We start from the raw sequence: 16433 nt of genomic DNA on the forward strand, positions 1-16433 counted from the left end.
CCTGGCCACAGGACAAATAGTGTTGTAGTGATAACCTCCTGCTGATAAAATAATGATTTTAGGAATTTTACACTAAGCAGACCAGTAAGTGACATCACTGGAATCAGGGTCTCCGCATACATTATGTTGCTCTCAAGATTAGGTAGCAAAAAAACCTTGTGAGATTTCTTTTAATACATCCAGTCCACTTTCTTGACTTTGGTGAAGAGCCCGCTCAGTAGGCCTTTAGGACAGCCAGTCTCTCACGATCTGCTGGCCACTCCAATACACGGCCGGCACTTCTGCAACTCACACCAGCAACGACTCCCAAATTCTTTAGGGTATGTGCACACAGAGGTTTTTCTTTTTTAGTCTCTGGAGCAATGTCTGGAATCTTCCTATTCATTTCTATTGTTAAACCAGTTTGCTGTTCATATGTTCAGCCTTTCGAACATTTTTTTCCCCACATCAGGTTTTGAAAAATGAGTGCAAAGGGGGATAAGAAAGTGAATGTCACTTCTTTGAAACGGCTCCCGATGGAAAACGCACCAAACTAGGCATTGCCCAACCAAAAGGCTGCAGAAAGCTCTACAGGAAACAAAAAACTCCTCCAAAAAATCCCCAAAGGAGGAGCGTTTTCAGAAATGTTTGGACTAGAAAACTTGTAGTTTTTGACCACCTGAAAAAAAAAATCTTTGTGTGCACATCCTTAGTTTCTTACTAGCTTACTGGTCAGTCAAGCGGAGTCTAAACTGCAGCTGCCCCATCTACTGTACATGACTTTTATTCTGGCTGTAGTCCACTGACCTTGGGTCCTACTTGCTAAGCGCTCGGTCAGCAGGTCCCTGTGGCACATCATAGGGTTACAGCACATAGTGCCTCACCTGACATACGACAGTATTCACTTGGGGCCTCTCCTTAGGTCTCATTCAGACGTCAGTTTTTTATATATGAGTGCTATCAGTTTTATTTTTTCATGGATAGAACTTGTACCTATCACAGTCTATGGGACTGTTCACATCAGATTTTTTTTCTTGGGTCAAGTGCAAAATTTCAGAGACACGTCAGATATTGATCAGAGTGTTGGAACAAAATCGGCAAAGCAAATCTATGAGTCCGTGAAAAAAATCAGCATTCAGATGCCATCCGTGTGCTGCCTGTTTTTTATTGACTGATAGAAGGTTGAGAATTGTAATTTCCTCAACAGTGAAAAAACAGATGAAACTCTGATGGAACCTGGTCCGTTTTTCTCATATGTCAAAAAACCTGATGTCTGAATGAAGCCTTAGGAAACACTTTTACTCGGGCCATACTAGCAACATGTGCGCTTAACACGCTATACACCCTTCTATCTCCTCCAAGAAGAGACACCGATGACACAGGAGGAAAACACAGAACAAACGCAATGGGGGTAAAAACATATTACAAAAGGACCAATTTAATGGGGCACGTTCACCATTTCTCTACTAGCTGATCAGTCCCCTCATAACTGAGTGAATGACTAAGGGCACAGTCAGGTGGCCATATAAAACAGAACGTAGTGCACGGACTGGCCGGCAGCTCTCCTGACCTGACTGAAAGCTGCATAGAAATACATGAAGCTGTCATGCTCAGGTGGGGAGAGCCGCCGGCCAGTCCGTGCACTGCGTTCCAATTTATAGTCGTTTGACTGTGCCCTAAGAGACATTTAAAAAGTGACTGTTCACTTTTGGCGACAATTTTTTTTTTTTTATTGGATATGCATTGTAATAGGGGCTAAAAAAATATAATTTTTGCAATTGTGTTTCTTTAAAAATGTTTCACTTTTTTTTGCCTTTTATAGCCTCTGAGTTGCATTGTATTGATGGCTGCAGAATAAGTCAACTGAGAATCTGTCAGTCAGCCCGTTATGAGAAGCTGACATAGAGTTTGTAACTCTTACCTGTACTTTTCTGAGCTCCGCTCAGCTGATTTATACCAGACCAGTTTAATTTGCAGGGAAACAAAGAGCATGTAAAAGCCAAAATGGTGCAAAATTTTTAATGAAACCCAGTTGCAGAAATTATTTTTTAGCCTCAAATAGATGCTTTACATTAAAAAAAAAAAGATGTCCCCAAAGGTATATGACCCCTTTAACTAAAGACATTTTACATTGATGTCACAAAATGGAAAGTTGGGTACTCAGTGGAGGCGTTTGGCATCTCCCTAGTATGCAAGAACACCTGAGTCAACAGGATTTTGGGGGTAAAGGAATGGTCTATGCTTGTAAAAAGTGAAAAGGTTAGGCAGGGAACCCACAATGTGGCACTGCGGAAGGGCCCACATACACCGGAAACTAAAAATATGAAATACGGAGGCCAAGGGGCAGATAGGGACAGATACCCATTTTGACGTAGGACCCTTTGCATTGCATGTATCTTTCTGAACTCGATTTATTATAGGATTTCATCATATTCCATGAATAAGCCAGGGATATTTACTGCTGGAAATGGCTGGAGCGTTTTTTTAAATCTGTAAAGCACGACACCCAAGACACAGAGAAGCCTCAGAATGATTACATCCCACATGTCTAGACCCCAGATCAATAGATCTTACTGGATACAGGAGTCATCTTTTCAATCATTACTTCTTAGAAAATTATAAATCCCTGCCGACAGGTGACAACATGTGGAGGATGGATGGTTTCAGGGTCAGATTACACGGATCTAACTTTAGGCTTGAAAAAAAATAATACCAGGAGATTGGATAAGGTTTTCAGGTTTCTAAGGTTATATGCCAACAATGTCTTTTACAGTCAAATTTCGCTTTGAAAACACACTTAAAAAGCTTAACTAAAAGCTTAAAAAAAACACATGTAGTTTTATGTTAAAAAAAAACAACTAATTTACTGCTGACAAGTTGTCCTTTAAGCAATTCAAGTTTACAAAGATGGTAAAAGGTTAAAAGAAGTGAACTGACCATTCTTCAGGCGGCTTCAGTTTTTGCTTGAAAAAAAACAATAGTGGCTTCTTCATTATTGAATAGAATTGAAAGCAACAAAAGAGCAGTATAAAATAAAGATTGCTTCAAATGCTGGAAGGAATGCAAAAATAATGAAAAAAATCAATGGTGAAAAAGTTTGAAATGGAAAAAAAAAAAGATGCTTTAAAAGGAAAAAAAAGCAGGAATTTCCTGAAGCATATTTTAATGATTTGCTGGACTGAAAAAGACATTGGTTGCATATACCCTAAGGCTGTGTGCCCACGATGCGTTTTTTTAAGCGTTTCCGCAGCGGCAATTCTGCTGCAGAAACGCTTAAACACTTGGTAGAAGGTCTGCCACGTTCCCCAATGATAATCCGCATGTGCTGTGCACATGCTGCGGAAATTTCCACTGCGGATTATCATTGCGGAAAAAAACGCAGCACTACCAATTATTTTGCGGAAGTGCTGCGTTTTTGCCACCATTGATTTACATTGGAACGCATGGAATCCACATCACTGCATCTGTACATGTGGAATCCAAGCGTTTCAATGTGCGGATGGTACCCGGGTCTGGAGAAGAGGAGACTCTCCTCCAGACCCGGGTACCATAGAACCTGTAAAAAAAAAAAAAATAAAATAAAAAAGAAATATTATATTTACCTTCTGATGGCCCCCGCTGAGCTTGTCTTCGCTTGCCGGCAGCTCGCGGTGGACTGAAGGACCTGCGCTGACATCATAGTCATGTGACAGCAGGTCTTTCAGTGTACCGTGAGCTGCCGGCAAGCCGAGACGCATCGAATCAAGACTTCGGGGGCCATCAGAAGGTAAGTATATATTTTTTATTTTTTACCATTCTTTAAGGTCACACTATATAAATCCATGTCGTTTGCATGGATTTATATCGTGTGACCAAGTTGACAAGCACTTTCCAAGTGATGCTAAAAATCGCTTGGAAAGCGCTTGTCAACCCGCATGCGGAAATGCATGTTAAGAACGCTTCACATCCGCATGTCCCTGGCCGAAAAAACGCATGTACAATCCGCATGCATTTTTTCTGCCAGGGAGATGCAGAAATGCTCAGGAAAAAATCCAGGGCATTTCTGCATCGTGGGCACATAGCCTAAAAGTGCACCGGCCTTACATTTTGCATGACAATCAAAGGATTCTGTACTTGCGGAGATTAGCTCTTCACACAATGAATGGTGAGAAACTAGTAGAGGGTTAATTGCTTTCTGCATCAAGGATGAGAAGGAAATGGAGAGACGGCGATAACCCAGTGGGGCTTCATGTCACTATCAGAGTATCTGGTGTAATGAGCCACTACAGTGGGTACGGAAAGTAGATAGAAGATAGAACTTTTTGGTGATTATTCTAAGTGGTATGTGTGGAGAAAACCAGGCACTGCTCATCACCTGCCCAATGCAATCCCAACAGTGAAACATGGTGGTGGCAGCATCATGCTATGGGGAGGTTTTTCAGCTGCAGGGACAGGACAACTGGTTGCAATTGAAGGAAACATGAATGCGGCCAAATACAGAGATATCCTGGATGAAAACCTCTTCCAGAGTGCTCTGGACCTCAGACTTGGCCGAAGGTTCACCTTCCAACAAGACAATGACCCTAAGCACACAGCTAAAATAACAAAGGAGTGGCTTCAGAACAACTCTGTGACCATTCTTGACTGGCCCAGCCAGAGCCCTGACCTAAACCCAATTGAGCATCTCTGGAGAGACCTGAAAATGGCTGTCCACCAACGTTCACTATCCAACCTGATGGAACTGGAGAGGATCTGCAAGGAAGAATGGCAGAGGATCCCCAAATCCAGGTGTGAAAAACTTGTTGCATCATTCCCAAGAAGACTCATGGCTGTACTAGCTCAAAAGGGTGCTTGTACTCAATACTGAGCAAAGGGTCTGAATACTTACGACCATGTGATATTTCAGTTTTCCTTTTTTAATAAATTTTCAAAAATTTCTACATTTGTTTTTTTTTCAGCCAAGATGGGGTGCAGAGTGTACTTTAATGAGAAAAAAAACTTTTTAGAATTTACCAAATGGCTGCAATGAAAAAGAGTGAAAAATTTAAAGGGGTCTGAATACTTTCCGTACCCACTGTAGATGGGGTCACTCTCTAAACTCCCCGTGATAGAATAGGCAGAAGACAGCACACTCTTAAATGTGTCCATCTTAACCCCTTCATAACCTTGCAATTTTCCGTTTTTTTTTTTACGCTTTTGTTTCCCCCCCCTCTCCTCTTCCAAGAGCCATACGTTTTTTATTTTTCGGTCAATATAGCCGTATGAGAGATTGATTTTTTTGTGGGCAGAGTTGTACTTTCGAATGACACCATTGGTTTCATAATTTCGTGTACTGGAAAATGGGACAAAAAAAATCCAAGTGCGGTGATATTGCAAAAAAAAAAAAAAAAAAAAAAAAAAAGTACAATTTTACAATTATTTTTTATTTTTATTTACCATGTTCACTATATGGTAAAACTGACCCATTAATAGGATTCTCCAGGTCACTATGAGTACACAGATACCAAACATGTATCATTTTTTTTATTTTAGTGGTGAAAAAACATTATGAAAGTTGTAAGAACTAAACATTTTTTCTTATGTCGCCATTGTCAGAGACCAGTAGAGTCTCCATTTTTCGGGATCTGGGGCAGGGTGAGGGCTTATTTTTGTGCCCCGAGCGGATGTTTTTATTGATACCATTTTGGGGTAGATACGATGTTTTGATCACCTCTTATTGCATAGTATTGCAATGTTGCAGGGGCCAAAAAAAACGTAATTCTGGCGTCTTGATTTTCTCTCTCGTTATGCCATTCACCCATCAGATTAATTTACTTTATATTTTGATAGATCGGACATTTCTGAATGCAGGGATACCAAATATGTGTATTTTTTGTTTTATTTTCAATGGGGCAAAAGGAGGGTGATTTGAACCTTTTTTTTTTTTTTTTTTTTAACCTTTTACTAGCAATAGTCCCCTAAGGAGACTTGAAGCTGCAATTGTTCGTGTGATCGACAGTGCTATACACAGCAGGGCTTCAGTACTATGTATAGCAGAAATCACGATATCCTATGAACGCCAGCCACGAGCCGGCATTCACAGGAGATTCACAATGACGGCACGGGAGTCTTCTACAGACCCCGGCTCTCATAACAACCCATCGGCGCCCCGCAATCACTTGACAGAGCCGCCAATTTTGTGACGTAACTTGTCAGTGATTGACAGCGGGATTTAACTGGTTAACCGCCACGGGTGGAACACCGCTCCACCGGCAGCTGTTAAAGGCACTTGATGGCTGATTAAAGCCATCAAGAGCGGTGAAAGATGAGGGCTCAGCGTCGGTGCCTGCATCAGTCAGGGACACGACCTTTGACGTAAATATACTTCAAAGGTCGTGAAGGAGTGCAAGTGGACACCTTATGATTATGGATCTAGTTTTATCTGGCCTTACAGCATGTGTGTTAGTGCAAAATAAGGGTGTTGAAAACAACGGAGAAAAAACTCAGTTCTCATAACATTTATTTCCATATACACAAAGGCACTAAGACTAGCACATTTAATATAAAATGAACCATCAATTTTTAAACTGAAAATGAAGAAAATGGAATAATAGGCTGCTCAAAAAAAAAATTGTGTCTGCATTTTCATTTACAAACTGGAATATTTATAGCATAAACTGGAATTTGTTTCCAGACTTAGCTTTTCTGTTAATCACTGAACTAATATTTAGTTATATGACCTTTATTTCTGATAACTGCTTTACATCTGTGCGGCATCGAGTCAACTAACATCTGACACCTGTGGACAGATATTCCAGCCCAAGCTGACTGCACTACATTCCACAGTTATTTTGCATTTTTTAGGTTTTTGTATCAAAACTGGCTTTTTTGAGGTCACTCCACAAATTGTTAATCAGACTGTGGTCTCGGCTGGCCATTTCATAACATCAATATTGTTGGTCTAGAACCAGGATATTGCCTGCTTGCTGGTGTTTGGTGTCATTATCCTGACGAACCCATTTCAAGGGCATTTCTTCTTCAGCATAAGGCAACATGACCTCTTCCAATATTTTGTTATATTCAAACTGGTCCATGGTGCCTGGTATGCGATAAATGGGCCCAACTTCATAAGTATCAGAAACGTATCGAAAACATTATGCTTGCACCTCCATGTTTTACAGTGTACTGTGGCTTGAATTCAGTGGTTATGGGTCGTCTCACAGACTGTCTGCGGCCTTCAGATCCAATAAAAACAGTCTTGCTGTCTTCTGTCCATGGAATGTTGCTCCACTTCCCTTTAGGCTAGTCCATGTGTTCTTTGGGAAATAGTTTGGCTTCACATGGGCATCTTCTGATAGTTGCAGGACTCACAGGTAGTAACGGAAGATTTTCTTTGATCTCCCTGGATCTGATCATTGGATGCTTCTTTGCCATTCTATGATCTATGTGTATAGGAGTAGTTTTTTTCTAGCATGGGTTTCAGGTTTTGTTTGACATTTTAAGCATTTGAACTCTTTTTAGATGAGCAGCCAAGTATTTTCTGCACATCTTTATAGGTTTCCCCACCTCCAATCAAGCCGCACCTCCTACATTTAGAACAAATGGGCACAGACGGTGACAACCCTGGCACACGCTGCAAACACATTTTCTCCAGCAGTGCTCAACTTTCTGTGGAGAAAATCCAATCTAGCCAGAGATTTCATCCATTATAAAATTCATGCTTACAACCAACAACTCTGCCCTTCACCTCTCTAAACATATCAACTCCAACATCCTTATCATCCCACTATCCAACAATCCTAAACTAATCTGACACTTTTCATTCTCTCCTCAATCTAAAAGTACAGGCCCCAACAACCAACTACAGTGCTGACGATCTGGCCACTTATTTTAAAGGAAAAATTGACCATAATCGACAGGCAATTTTCTCCAAAGCCCATAATATCATGCATTCTCTTTGCTCCTGCACTGCATCTAGTTCACTTTCTGTCTTTGAACAGGTCACGGAAGCAGTGACTAGGCTCCTTGCCCTACTACCTGCACCAATGACCCTATTCCCTCACATCTCCTTCAGTCCCTTTCACCGGCTGTCACCACTCACCTGACTAAAATATTCAAGCCCTCTCTCTCGCTCATCTGCTATCTTTGTTTCCTCATTTAACATGCCAGCATACATCCATTACTTAAAAAACACCCCTTGACCAGTAGAGCACTGCTAACTACAGACTAACTATTGGACAAACCATCAATAGATTCGGTTTTCAGTACCATCCGTATGCTGATGACATCTAAAATTGAATCAGTCAAAAGCTGAGCTCCTTGTGTTTCCTCCCTACGCCTGATATTGCCATTTCCGTGTGTGGTTCTACCACTATGTCTGCTGTCTTGGGGTCATATTTGATCCAGATCATTCCTTCCCTCCCCACATCCGATCACTCGCTTGTGTCACCTACACCTCATTTCCCAGAGGAGCATTGTGGCTTAAAAGTCTCCTCACCTTGACATGCTTAACACGTCACTCGCCGCAAGGAAAAACGTTACCCTTGGGATACCTTTACTTCAAAAACAACTCTATAAATTCAACCTTTTCTTACCTTTTACTCAGCAAAAACTCTTATTGTTGCTCTTATCCATTCTCGTCTGGACTATTGCAACTCTCTAGTAAGAGGAAGACCGATTAGTAAACTCTCCCCTCTCCAATCTGTCCTGAATGCAGCAGCCAGGATCATGTTCCTTTCCAATTGCTACACCGAAGCCTCTTCCCTGTGCCAGTTGTTGCACTGGTTGCCTGTTATAGAGTTTAATATAGACTTATCACCCTCACCCACAAAGCACTCCTCGCTTCAGCACCGCCGTACATCTCCCTGGTCTCAGTCTACCATCCTACTCGTGTCCTCAGTTCTGCTAATGACATAAGATTAACATCCTTAATAATCCAAACCTCCCACTCCTGTCTCCAAGACTGCTCACCTGTTGCACCAATTCTCTGGAATGCACTACCCAGGACAATTCAATTAATCCCCAATATCCACAGTTTTAAGCGTGGCCTAAAAACGTATTTCTTTAGACTGGCCTATCGCCTCACCTAACTTAACTATCCCCGTTTTGCCCATACAAAATTTTCTTCAAAATCAGTACCCTCGTAGCATGTGTTCACACCCCCTACATGCACTTAATAGCCCTCTGTGTATGTAATGTACACTTTCTGGCTGGTGACTGGTTCATGCAGACTTATGCGAATACCCTATTTATTATGTTGAATGGCTGGACCATACAATTTAAGCACGCCATTTGGTATCTGATTTATGTGTTACTCTAATGTCTTTATTGTCTGAACAAGTCCCCTTTTAAATGTAAAGTGCTGCGGAATTTGTTGGAGCTATAGAAATAAAAGTTATTATCACGCACACAGACACTTTATGTCTACGTTCTTTGTTTCCATTCCAAGATATTCCTCAAGCGAGTGTCCATTAAAAGCACAATATATATTTAATCCCAAACACGAAGTCACTTTATGTACAAAACTTACCCTCTGCAGTTTGTATCTCAAGAGCCGCGCTCAGTATTTTGCTGGTGAAGATTGAAATAGGGTGGGAATGTTCGCCTTACATCAGATGCCTATTGAAAAAAGTCGCCTGTCAAAATGCAAATCCCCAGAGCAAGCAGGAAATGTTGAGAGGTTCTGATCTCTGCAGAACTGCGAGTGCCACTGTGGAGTGCAACACAGGCTATAAACTTAGTACAACATAAGTAATGCATTAACAAGAGGTATTTAAAAATGCAGTGTGTGAACGTGGACTTGGGGACGAGAACGCAAGAAAAAAAATGCAAGTATTGACAAACGTAATCCTCAAAGTTCATTTTTATCAATATAGAAATTTACAAATAAAAAGGAAAACGAAACGTCTTGAAACCACTCACTCTGTTCTAGCACATGTTTAATAACAGTGATATTTACAGACAGGACAAGTGCGCACAAAACCCCCCCCCCCCCAAAAAAAAACAAACAAACAAAAAAAAAAAAAAAAAAAAAAAAAAATGTTCACAGAAAATCAGAATGTTTTTTCCAAAATAAGTCAGTATGGGTCCACCGGGGAAATGCTACCACTGTGTGGATAGTCAGAATGTCAAACTCCGGAGTGGACAGTGAAAGTCTTGGCACAGGGTTGGTCATAAAACATAAAAGCGCTTGGCTTCTTTCCCTGGGCTGTGAGAGCTGTTGAAGGAATATGAAGTTTCCTCTTTGTGCAGCAATTAACGGAATTAAATAAGAGTTTTATATATAAAATAAAAAAATTATTTACAAAGAAAAAAAAAAAAAAGTCAAGTCTCTGAGTTTGATGTGTTTTCTCCAGGGTCAGAGAGACTGAGCAGGCACGGAGAATGTTGCGTCGTTGATTGTTCTGTCGCTTTGGTGGAGTCTCCCTCTTCCCTATTATTTTCTTCGAGAGTATTTGCTCTGATGCCCTTCACACACATGACGCATCCCTGTCGGCATCAAAAGACACAGGCATAAGATTCTCAATACATACACTCACAATATTGCCCTGTGGTAAGGACTCTACTCTAGCTATACATTTTTTACATTAATCCCTAAAAGAAGCCGGTTTGTATTGTTCTCCTATAGGGCTCCTGCACATGACCGAACTTTTGGTTCGTGTGTGATCCGACAAAACATCAGAGTCCATAAAGACATCTCTGGAGAGAGGACAGCTCATCCTCACATTGAACATACAGGATAAATTATAACTGGGGAAGTGAGAAAGTGCTGACACTTCAACCTCCATTGAAATAGCGACCTCCTGCCATGAACAGGTAATTACAATGGGGGCTCTTCTGAGAGCTAGCCACCAAGTCTAGGATTCGTATACTCAGAGGTGGAGAAGTACACTTCCGAGGTAAGAGCTTCCTCTGTTCAAAAGAATCTCAGATACTCTAGAGTCAGTCAGTGATAAAAATTGGGGTTTGCATAGATCCGATATTAATGGGAGATATATTTTCGGAGTCGTGGCGAAGTGATGAACATAACAAATTCAAATTCACTCATATCACCGTAAGGCCGGCCTAACACCTCCAACTTAATATCAGGCAGATGGATGATGCTATAGATGCCATGTTTCATCTATAGAAAGATAAAATCCTGATGGGAAACATTATAACAGTATCTCCCGCCTGTGACCTCCAGGGGCAAAGATATCCTGAAAGTTGGGGGATCTCATAATGTTCTAAAGACCTAGCACATCAAACAGCCACCCCCCCCCCCCATATGAGCTCACCAAGGGAAGGTATGTGGACATAACCTTGATCTAATAAAAAGCAGAGTTTGTGTCAGTTCTGGAAGACAGTACTCTGTGGTGGTTCAGTCCATTGCTCTAAGGAGTGCTTCCCTCCGCTAAGCTCTGAGCCATTTCCATGACACAGATTTAGTACTTTTTGTTATTTTTTTTTTTTCTTTCTGGATTAAAATATATAAAATTTAATAGCTCCGGTCCTCTTGCTCTGTAAACCACACCCCTGAAGCAATGTTACATTCTAACGGGTGTTCAACTGGCCTGTATAAATGATTGGTGGTGGCAGCTAGTAGTTCCTTTTATTATTGTGGAGTTGGCAGTGATCGTATCGGGATATATATTGATTGACTAGTGATGGATGAGGCCGCGGCTTTTTCCCCCTACTAGGCCAGTTATTGGGGAGCTCACAATGAGCGTATGGTACATACACCTCCGATTTCAATGCATGGAATATAATATTAATAAATATAATGTTCCTCAAGTGGCCTAGTGGGGAAAACACCTGTGGCCTTGTCCACCACTCGTCAGTGAATTGCGAAATTGTCATGACGATTGGGGGCAGCGGAGTTACGTTCCTTGATATACTCGGACCAATGTTATGCTATGCGGCAGTGCACGTCTGATATTTTTCCTTGGTCCGAGTTGTTTCAGATATTAAGATTGCACGCAGGTCAATGAGTCCATGGCAACCATCGGACTGCACTCGGATAACATCTGAATGCAGTCTGATTTTCACAGACTAACACAATTCAGATGGAGAATTTTTTTTCCCCCCATTTCTCATCCAAGAGAATCTGAGCACACTATGACACTCTGATCACAGTATGATTTGCACAAATGGTCCGATTCTCTCAGATGAGATAATATATGCTGATGTGACCCTAGCCATAAGATGAGAATTTAAAGGAAAAATAAATGGAATTGTAACCCGTACTTGAGTGTCTATCTCCTGTGGGATTGTCCGGTTTCGAATCCACGTATGCACCTCCGCCAGCTCCTCCTTTTGCTCTTCCGTGAACCAGGGCTGCTTGTTCCGCATGGCAGTCAGTTTCTCCAGATCTTGTTTCAACAAAGTCTCCATATCTCTGTAAAAAGGAAGCAGGAGAGCCCAGAATTAATATACCAGGAAGCATCTAAAAAGGATCCGGCACTTTAAACAGACGAGGAAGACTTTTGTAACTAAATATCTAATGCATGATAATGTAAGGTTTAGGTGCAACTGCCCTTAAAATGTACACATTCATATTATAAAATAAGAAAATATGTTACACACTTCTCAACACTGAAACTAACGTCAGGAAGGAAAAGTCGTGGCTTTATGGAAATCACAGGATGCACAGAAATGTTAATAAGCAAACAATACGTGGAATTCTGGAAATCGCAGACTTTTCATTCTTGGTGCTGCAATTTCAATGTTGACGCCTTCATATTGAAATTTGGTAAAATTTACCAAAATTTGTGAGCAATACAATAAGCATTTCAATTTCCTATAACTATAACCTCTTTAAAAGGGAATCTGCCAGTAAGATCAACTCCCGTAACTGTATATATGGGCATTTAAAATGTAAATCAATTGTCACCTTTGTATCTGTTGCCGCATTCCTGAGAAATTAGCATTTACATTTAATGGGGAGGGAGGGTGATGATACAAATGGATTGTTTTTTTAATTTCTTTTTTTTTTCTATTTTATTTTATTTTTATTTAACAGCACTTGAGCCTACTATCGTCAGATCGCTTAAACTATATACTGAAGTACCGAAGTAATGTAGTATACTGTATAGTAATTATCATGGCCTATTAAAAAACAGACACAGGCTGTAATGGCAGGCAGGGGCGTCACCAACAGACCTCTGGCTGCAATAGCAACTCATCGGCACCCTGAAATCGCGTGGGAACAATGGTCGCATGTCACGTCGCAACCCCATATTAGCGCGCTTTAAATGTGAGATTGACAGAGGCACAAATCCACTCGCTGCTGCTGCAGATGATGGCAGTGTAAGCATGTAGATGATTGGAAAGATAAAATTGGGTGAGGTTGCAACTTTCTTTTATATAGCCCCATTTTATCATGAAGCTTAAAATTGTATAAAACAAAAAACAAAAACACACACCTCATCTGTGCACTCACATTCTTATGTAAAAACCTTTCAATGACCTATACTGCACTTTCGTGACATGGTTTTGCCTAGCCCTAACATTAATTCTCAATAAAACCTGCGGTCATTGCTGGGGGGGGGGGGGCAGCATTAGGACAGGGTGCATAGTGAGTCGCAGCTCCTTGAAGTTGCCAGCACAATACTGGCTCTAGCCATGCCCATTCTTACCTCGTGGGGACCTGATACGTCATCATAACAGAGGTAGGTGTACGCTCTATCATCGTCCATATGGAGTCTCCGGCAGCCTTGGGAAAAGCGTTTGCTTGCACAATCTCCTGACGTTTACGTCCCTTCTTGGAGGTATCGGAGGACTTGCTAGCGAAATACTTGCTACTGTTACTACTCCCTTTAAGGGGTAATAGAGAAAAAAAATAATAAATAAAATAATAAGTCGTATGGCACAGTAATAATGAAGGCCGCCATTCTCATGCATACAGGTACACAGCTCACCATTATCCAGGTCTAGACCTGCAGATGATTATTAATGCTCAGGGTGCAAAAACAATACGTAAATCAGTACAAACAACTGTGCATTGTGTGCACTCTGATCATCTGAAAGCAAAAAAAAGGGGGTTTGAAATGGGGATCGCTGGTCCCTGCGCAGAGTCTGTACTTGACCGAATAAATAAATGCAGATTTATCTTTCCGTCATCTCTGCACGGCCTCCGCTGTCCCCATTTCAGGCTCCGTTTGCAGTCTGAGCTCCCTGGTCTGCGCTCGCCACAATGGACAGGCACAAATAAAAGGGCTCTACACTAGAAGCTCATTTCCCATAAGATCATGTATGTGGTGATAGGCTAATATTTACGATTTATGTATAAAGAGGTAAATCAGATATGCTGGTTTTTAGGCTTTCCCAGCATTACAGCTTGTTCAGAGGGTGCAGCGTGCATCTGATTATCCAGGTTCACAAAAAGTAGAAGGCATTGGACAAGTGCAGATGCTGCAGCCTCTAAAATGACAAATGTGGATATATATAGCAAGCACTGAATAAAATCTCTCCCTTAGCCACATACATTACAAGGGGAGCATCTTAGTGGAGAACCCCTTTAATATGTCCTGTTTAGAAGAATGTAAAGCGTAGCTCCACTGTTAATACAATTTGACATTTACATATAATGTTGAGTAACTTCACAAATAATTGCTTAACTTCTATTGTACTACACCATTTACTCCAGATATATCCAGAGCTGCATTCAGAGTTCTGCTGTACATGTGCAAAGGATTCACATACATCTAACCGATATAAAAGATGTTCAATAAACAGAAACTAACAGCGACGGACTGGTTCAGAGAAGATCCTGCCCTCGCAGGCGTACAATCTATAGGGTAGTGGGGAAGGAGGTAGGAGGTCTGACTAGCAGCAGCTCCGGTGGTGGGGAGGTGAGAGCAGGGTTATTGCAGGCTGTAGGCGTTTGTGAAGAGATGAGTTTTCAGGTTGCAGCTGAAGTCTTCAATCATGGAAGACAAATTGAGTTCCAGAGTAAGGGGGATGCTCGGGGTACTTGAGCTGGTTCACACTGTCCATCCAAACAATGCCTATCTCCAAAGCCTCAATAACAAATGCACTTAGTTCCCCCCCCCCCCACCCTTTAAAATACATAAAACATCCCTCAGATCAGTGGGGGTCAGAACCTTCACTAATCGCTCAAAAACTACCCTGAAACGTTGAGCTCTTGGCACGTGCATGCACACAGAGTGGTGTCCAGGGTTAAGGCCACTTTCACACGTTCAGTATTTGTAAGCCAAAACCAGGAGATAGAAACACGTCACCACTTGTGTATTTATTATACTTTTCCTCTGATTGTTCCACTCCTGACTTTGGCTTACAAATACTGACCAAATACTGAAGGTGTGAACATGGCCTTATAGAAAGTCTACGTGGCGTAACACCTCTTTGTGCACGTGCCATACAGAAGCAGAGTGCTTCCACCTCCTGAGCTCATCACTTCAGAGCAGTCTGAGGGATCAGTGAAGGTCTCAGAACCCCGACCCCCACCAATCTGTCAAATGTGAAGAACATAAAAATAAATAAATAAAAAATATAATAAACAAACATCTCCATAGATGCATCACAGTGGAAAGGGCTGAAAGTAACAAGTTGTGAGGCCGTGCAATAGATTTCTGGATGCAGTTCTGGATGTGACTGGAGCAAAAGGATAATTTGTGAAGTATCTTAACAATACGCTCAAAAGCGAGCCTACTCTTTAAACATGTAGTTAAATATGTATTTGAGCGTTATAGGTTTTTTTTTTTTTTTAACTCTTTAGGTGGTTACCAGGCAAACGTCACGTACAGCCGATTAGTTATATATCACAAGATATATCCAAACACAGAGCACGTCAAAAATGACAACATTATCACAACTTTGTGAAATCATGGGCTACTTGACAAAGCTGCAACACCAAGCTGGTTATTGCTTCTATCTCTTACAGGATTTCTGTGCATCTCTTTCCCTTTTTGCATGCATCTGGATATCAAATTATTCACCATTATCTATATGATAGGCTGACTAAGCTGCGCTAGGGAACATCAATCCGATGTCAAGAACGTGTCCCATACATACAAGTATGTACATATAGACACACACACACTTACATATAAGTTCTTGATATCGCATTGAAGTTCCGTAGCTGTTGGGTCCTACATTATTCAATAAAAAGATCCAACTATGAAAAAGACTATCTGCTGCGGGCGCTGTAGTTGGAAGAGCTGGTGGTAGTCCTGTCCACTAGAAGATGGCTGAGACGATTTTTACTTTAGCATAGTGGTAAGATCACATCTGAATTCACCTGAAAAAAGAGCCGGTCAGCTTCGAAACGAGTGGCGATTTTTGCCTCTGTATGCTAAAACAAAAGTTGTCCCAGTCATTGACGTGAGCTTAGCCTCTTACTTCTAGAGGACACAACTCTTTTAGACACCAGCTCTTCCAACTACGGCGCCCGCAGCAGATCATCTTTCTCACAGTTTTATACATATGGAATAACTCCTCTCCATAAGTATCTGTCGGCAGCAGCAGTTGCTCGTTCACCCTGTATAGTTTTTGTA

At 41.3% G+C, this 16433-nt stretch overlaps 1 protein-coding gene across 2 annotated transcripts in view; it reads right to left on the bottom strand.

The window, feature by feature from the left end:
- Positions 1-9930: 9930 nt before the first annotated feature.
- PER3 (period circadian regulator 3) overlaps positions 9931-16433 on the bottom strand; it is a 41862-nt gene continuing 35359 nt past the window's right edge. For both annotated transcript variants that reach the window (XM_073656512.1, XM_073656513.1), the window contains exons 20-22: positions 13554-13731; positions 12163-12313; positions 9931-10425 (exon numbers count right to left, since the gene is read on the bottom strand). In XM_073656512.1, coding sequence (XP_073512613.1) covers positions 10261-10425; positions 12163-12313; positions 13554-13731 — 494 coding nt within the window. In that variant the 3' untranslated portion in view covers positions 9931-10260. The remainder of the gene's footprint in view (positions 10426-12162; positions 12314-13553; positions 13732-16433) is intronic.

The sequence above is a fragment of the Phyllobates terribilis genome, unplaced genomic scaffold (assembly GCF_046119375.1).
Source record: "Phyllobates terribilis strain yellow unplaced genomic scaffold, ASM4611937v1 Scaffold_12__6_contigs__length_324123572, whole genome shotgun sequence".
Taxonomy (NCBI): Eukaryota; Metazoa; Chordata; class Amphibia; order Anura; family Dendrobatidae; genus Phyllobates; species Phyllobates terribilis.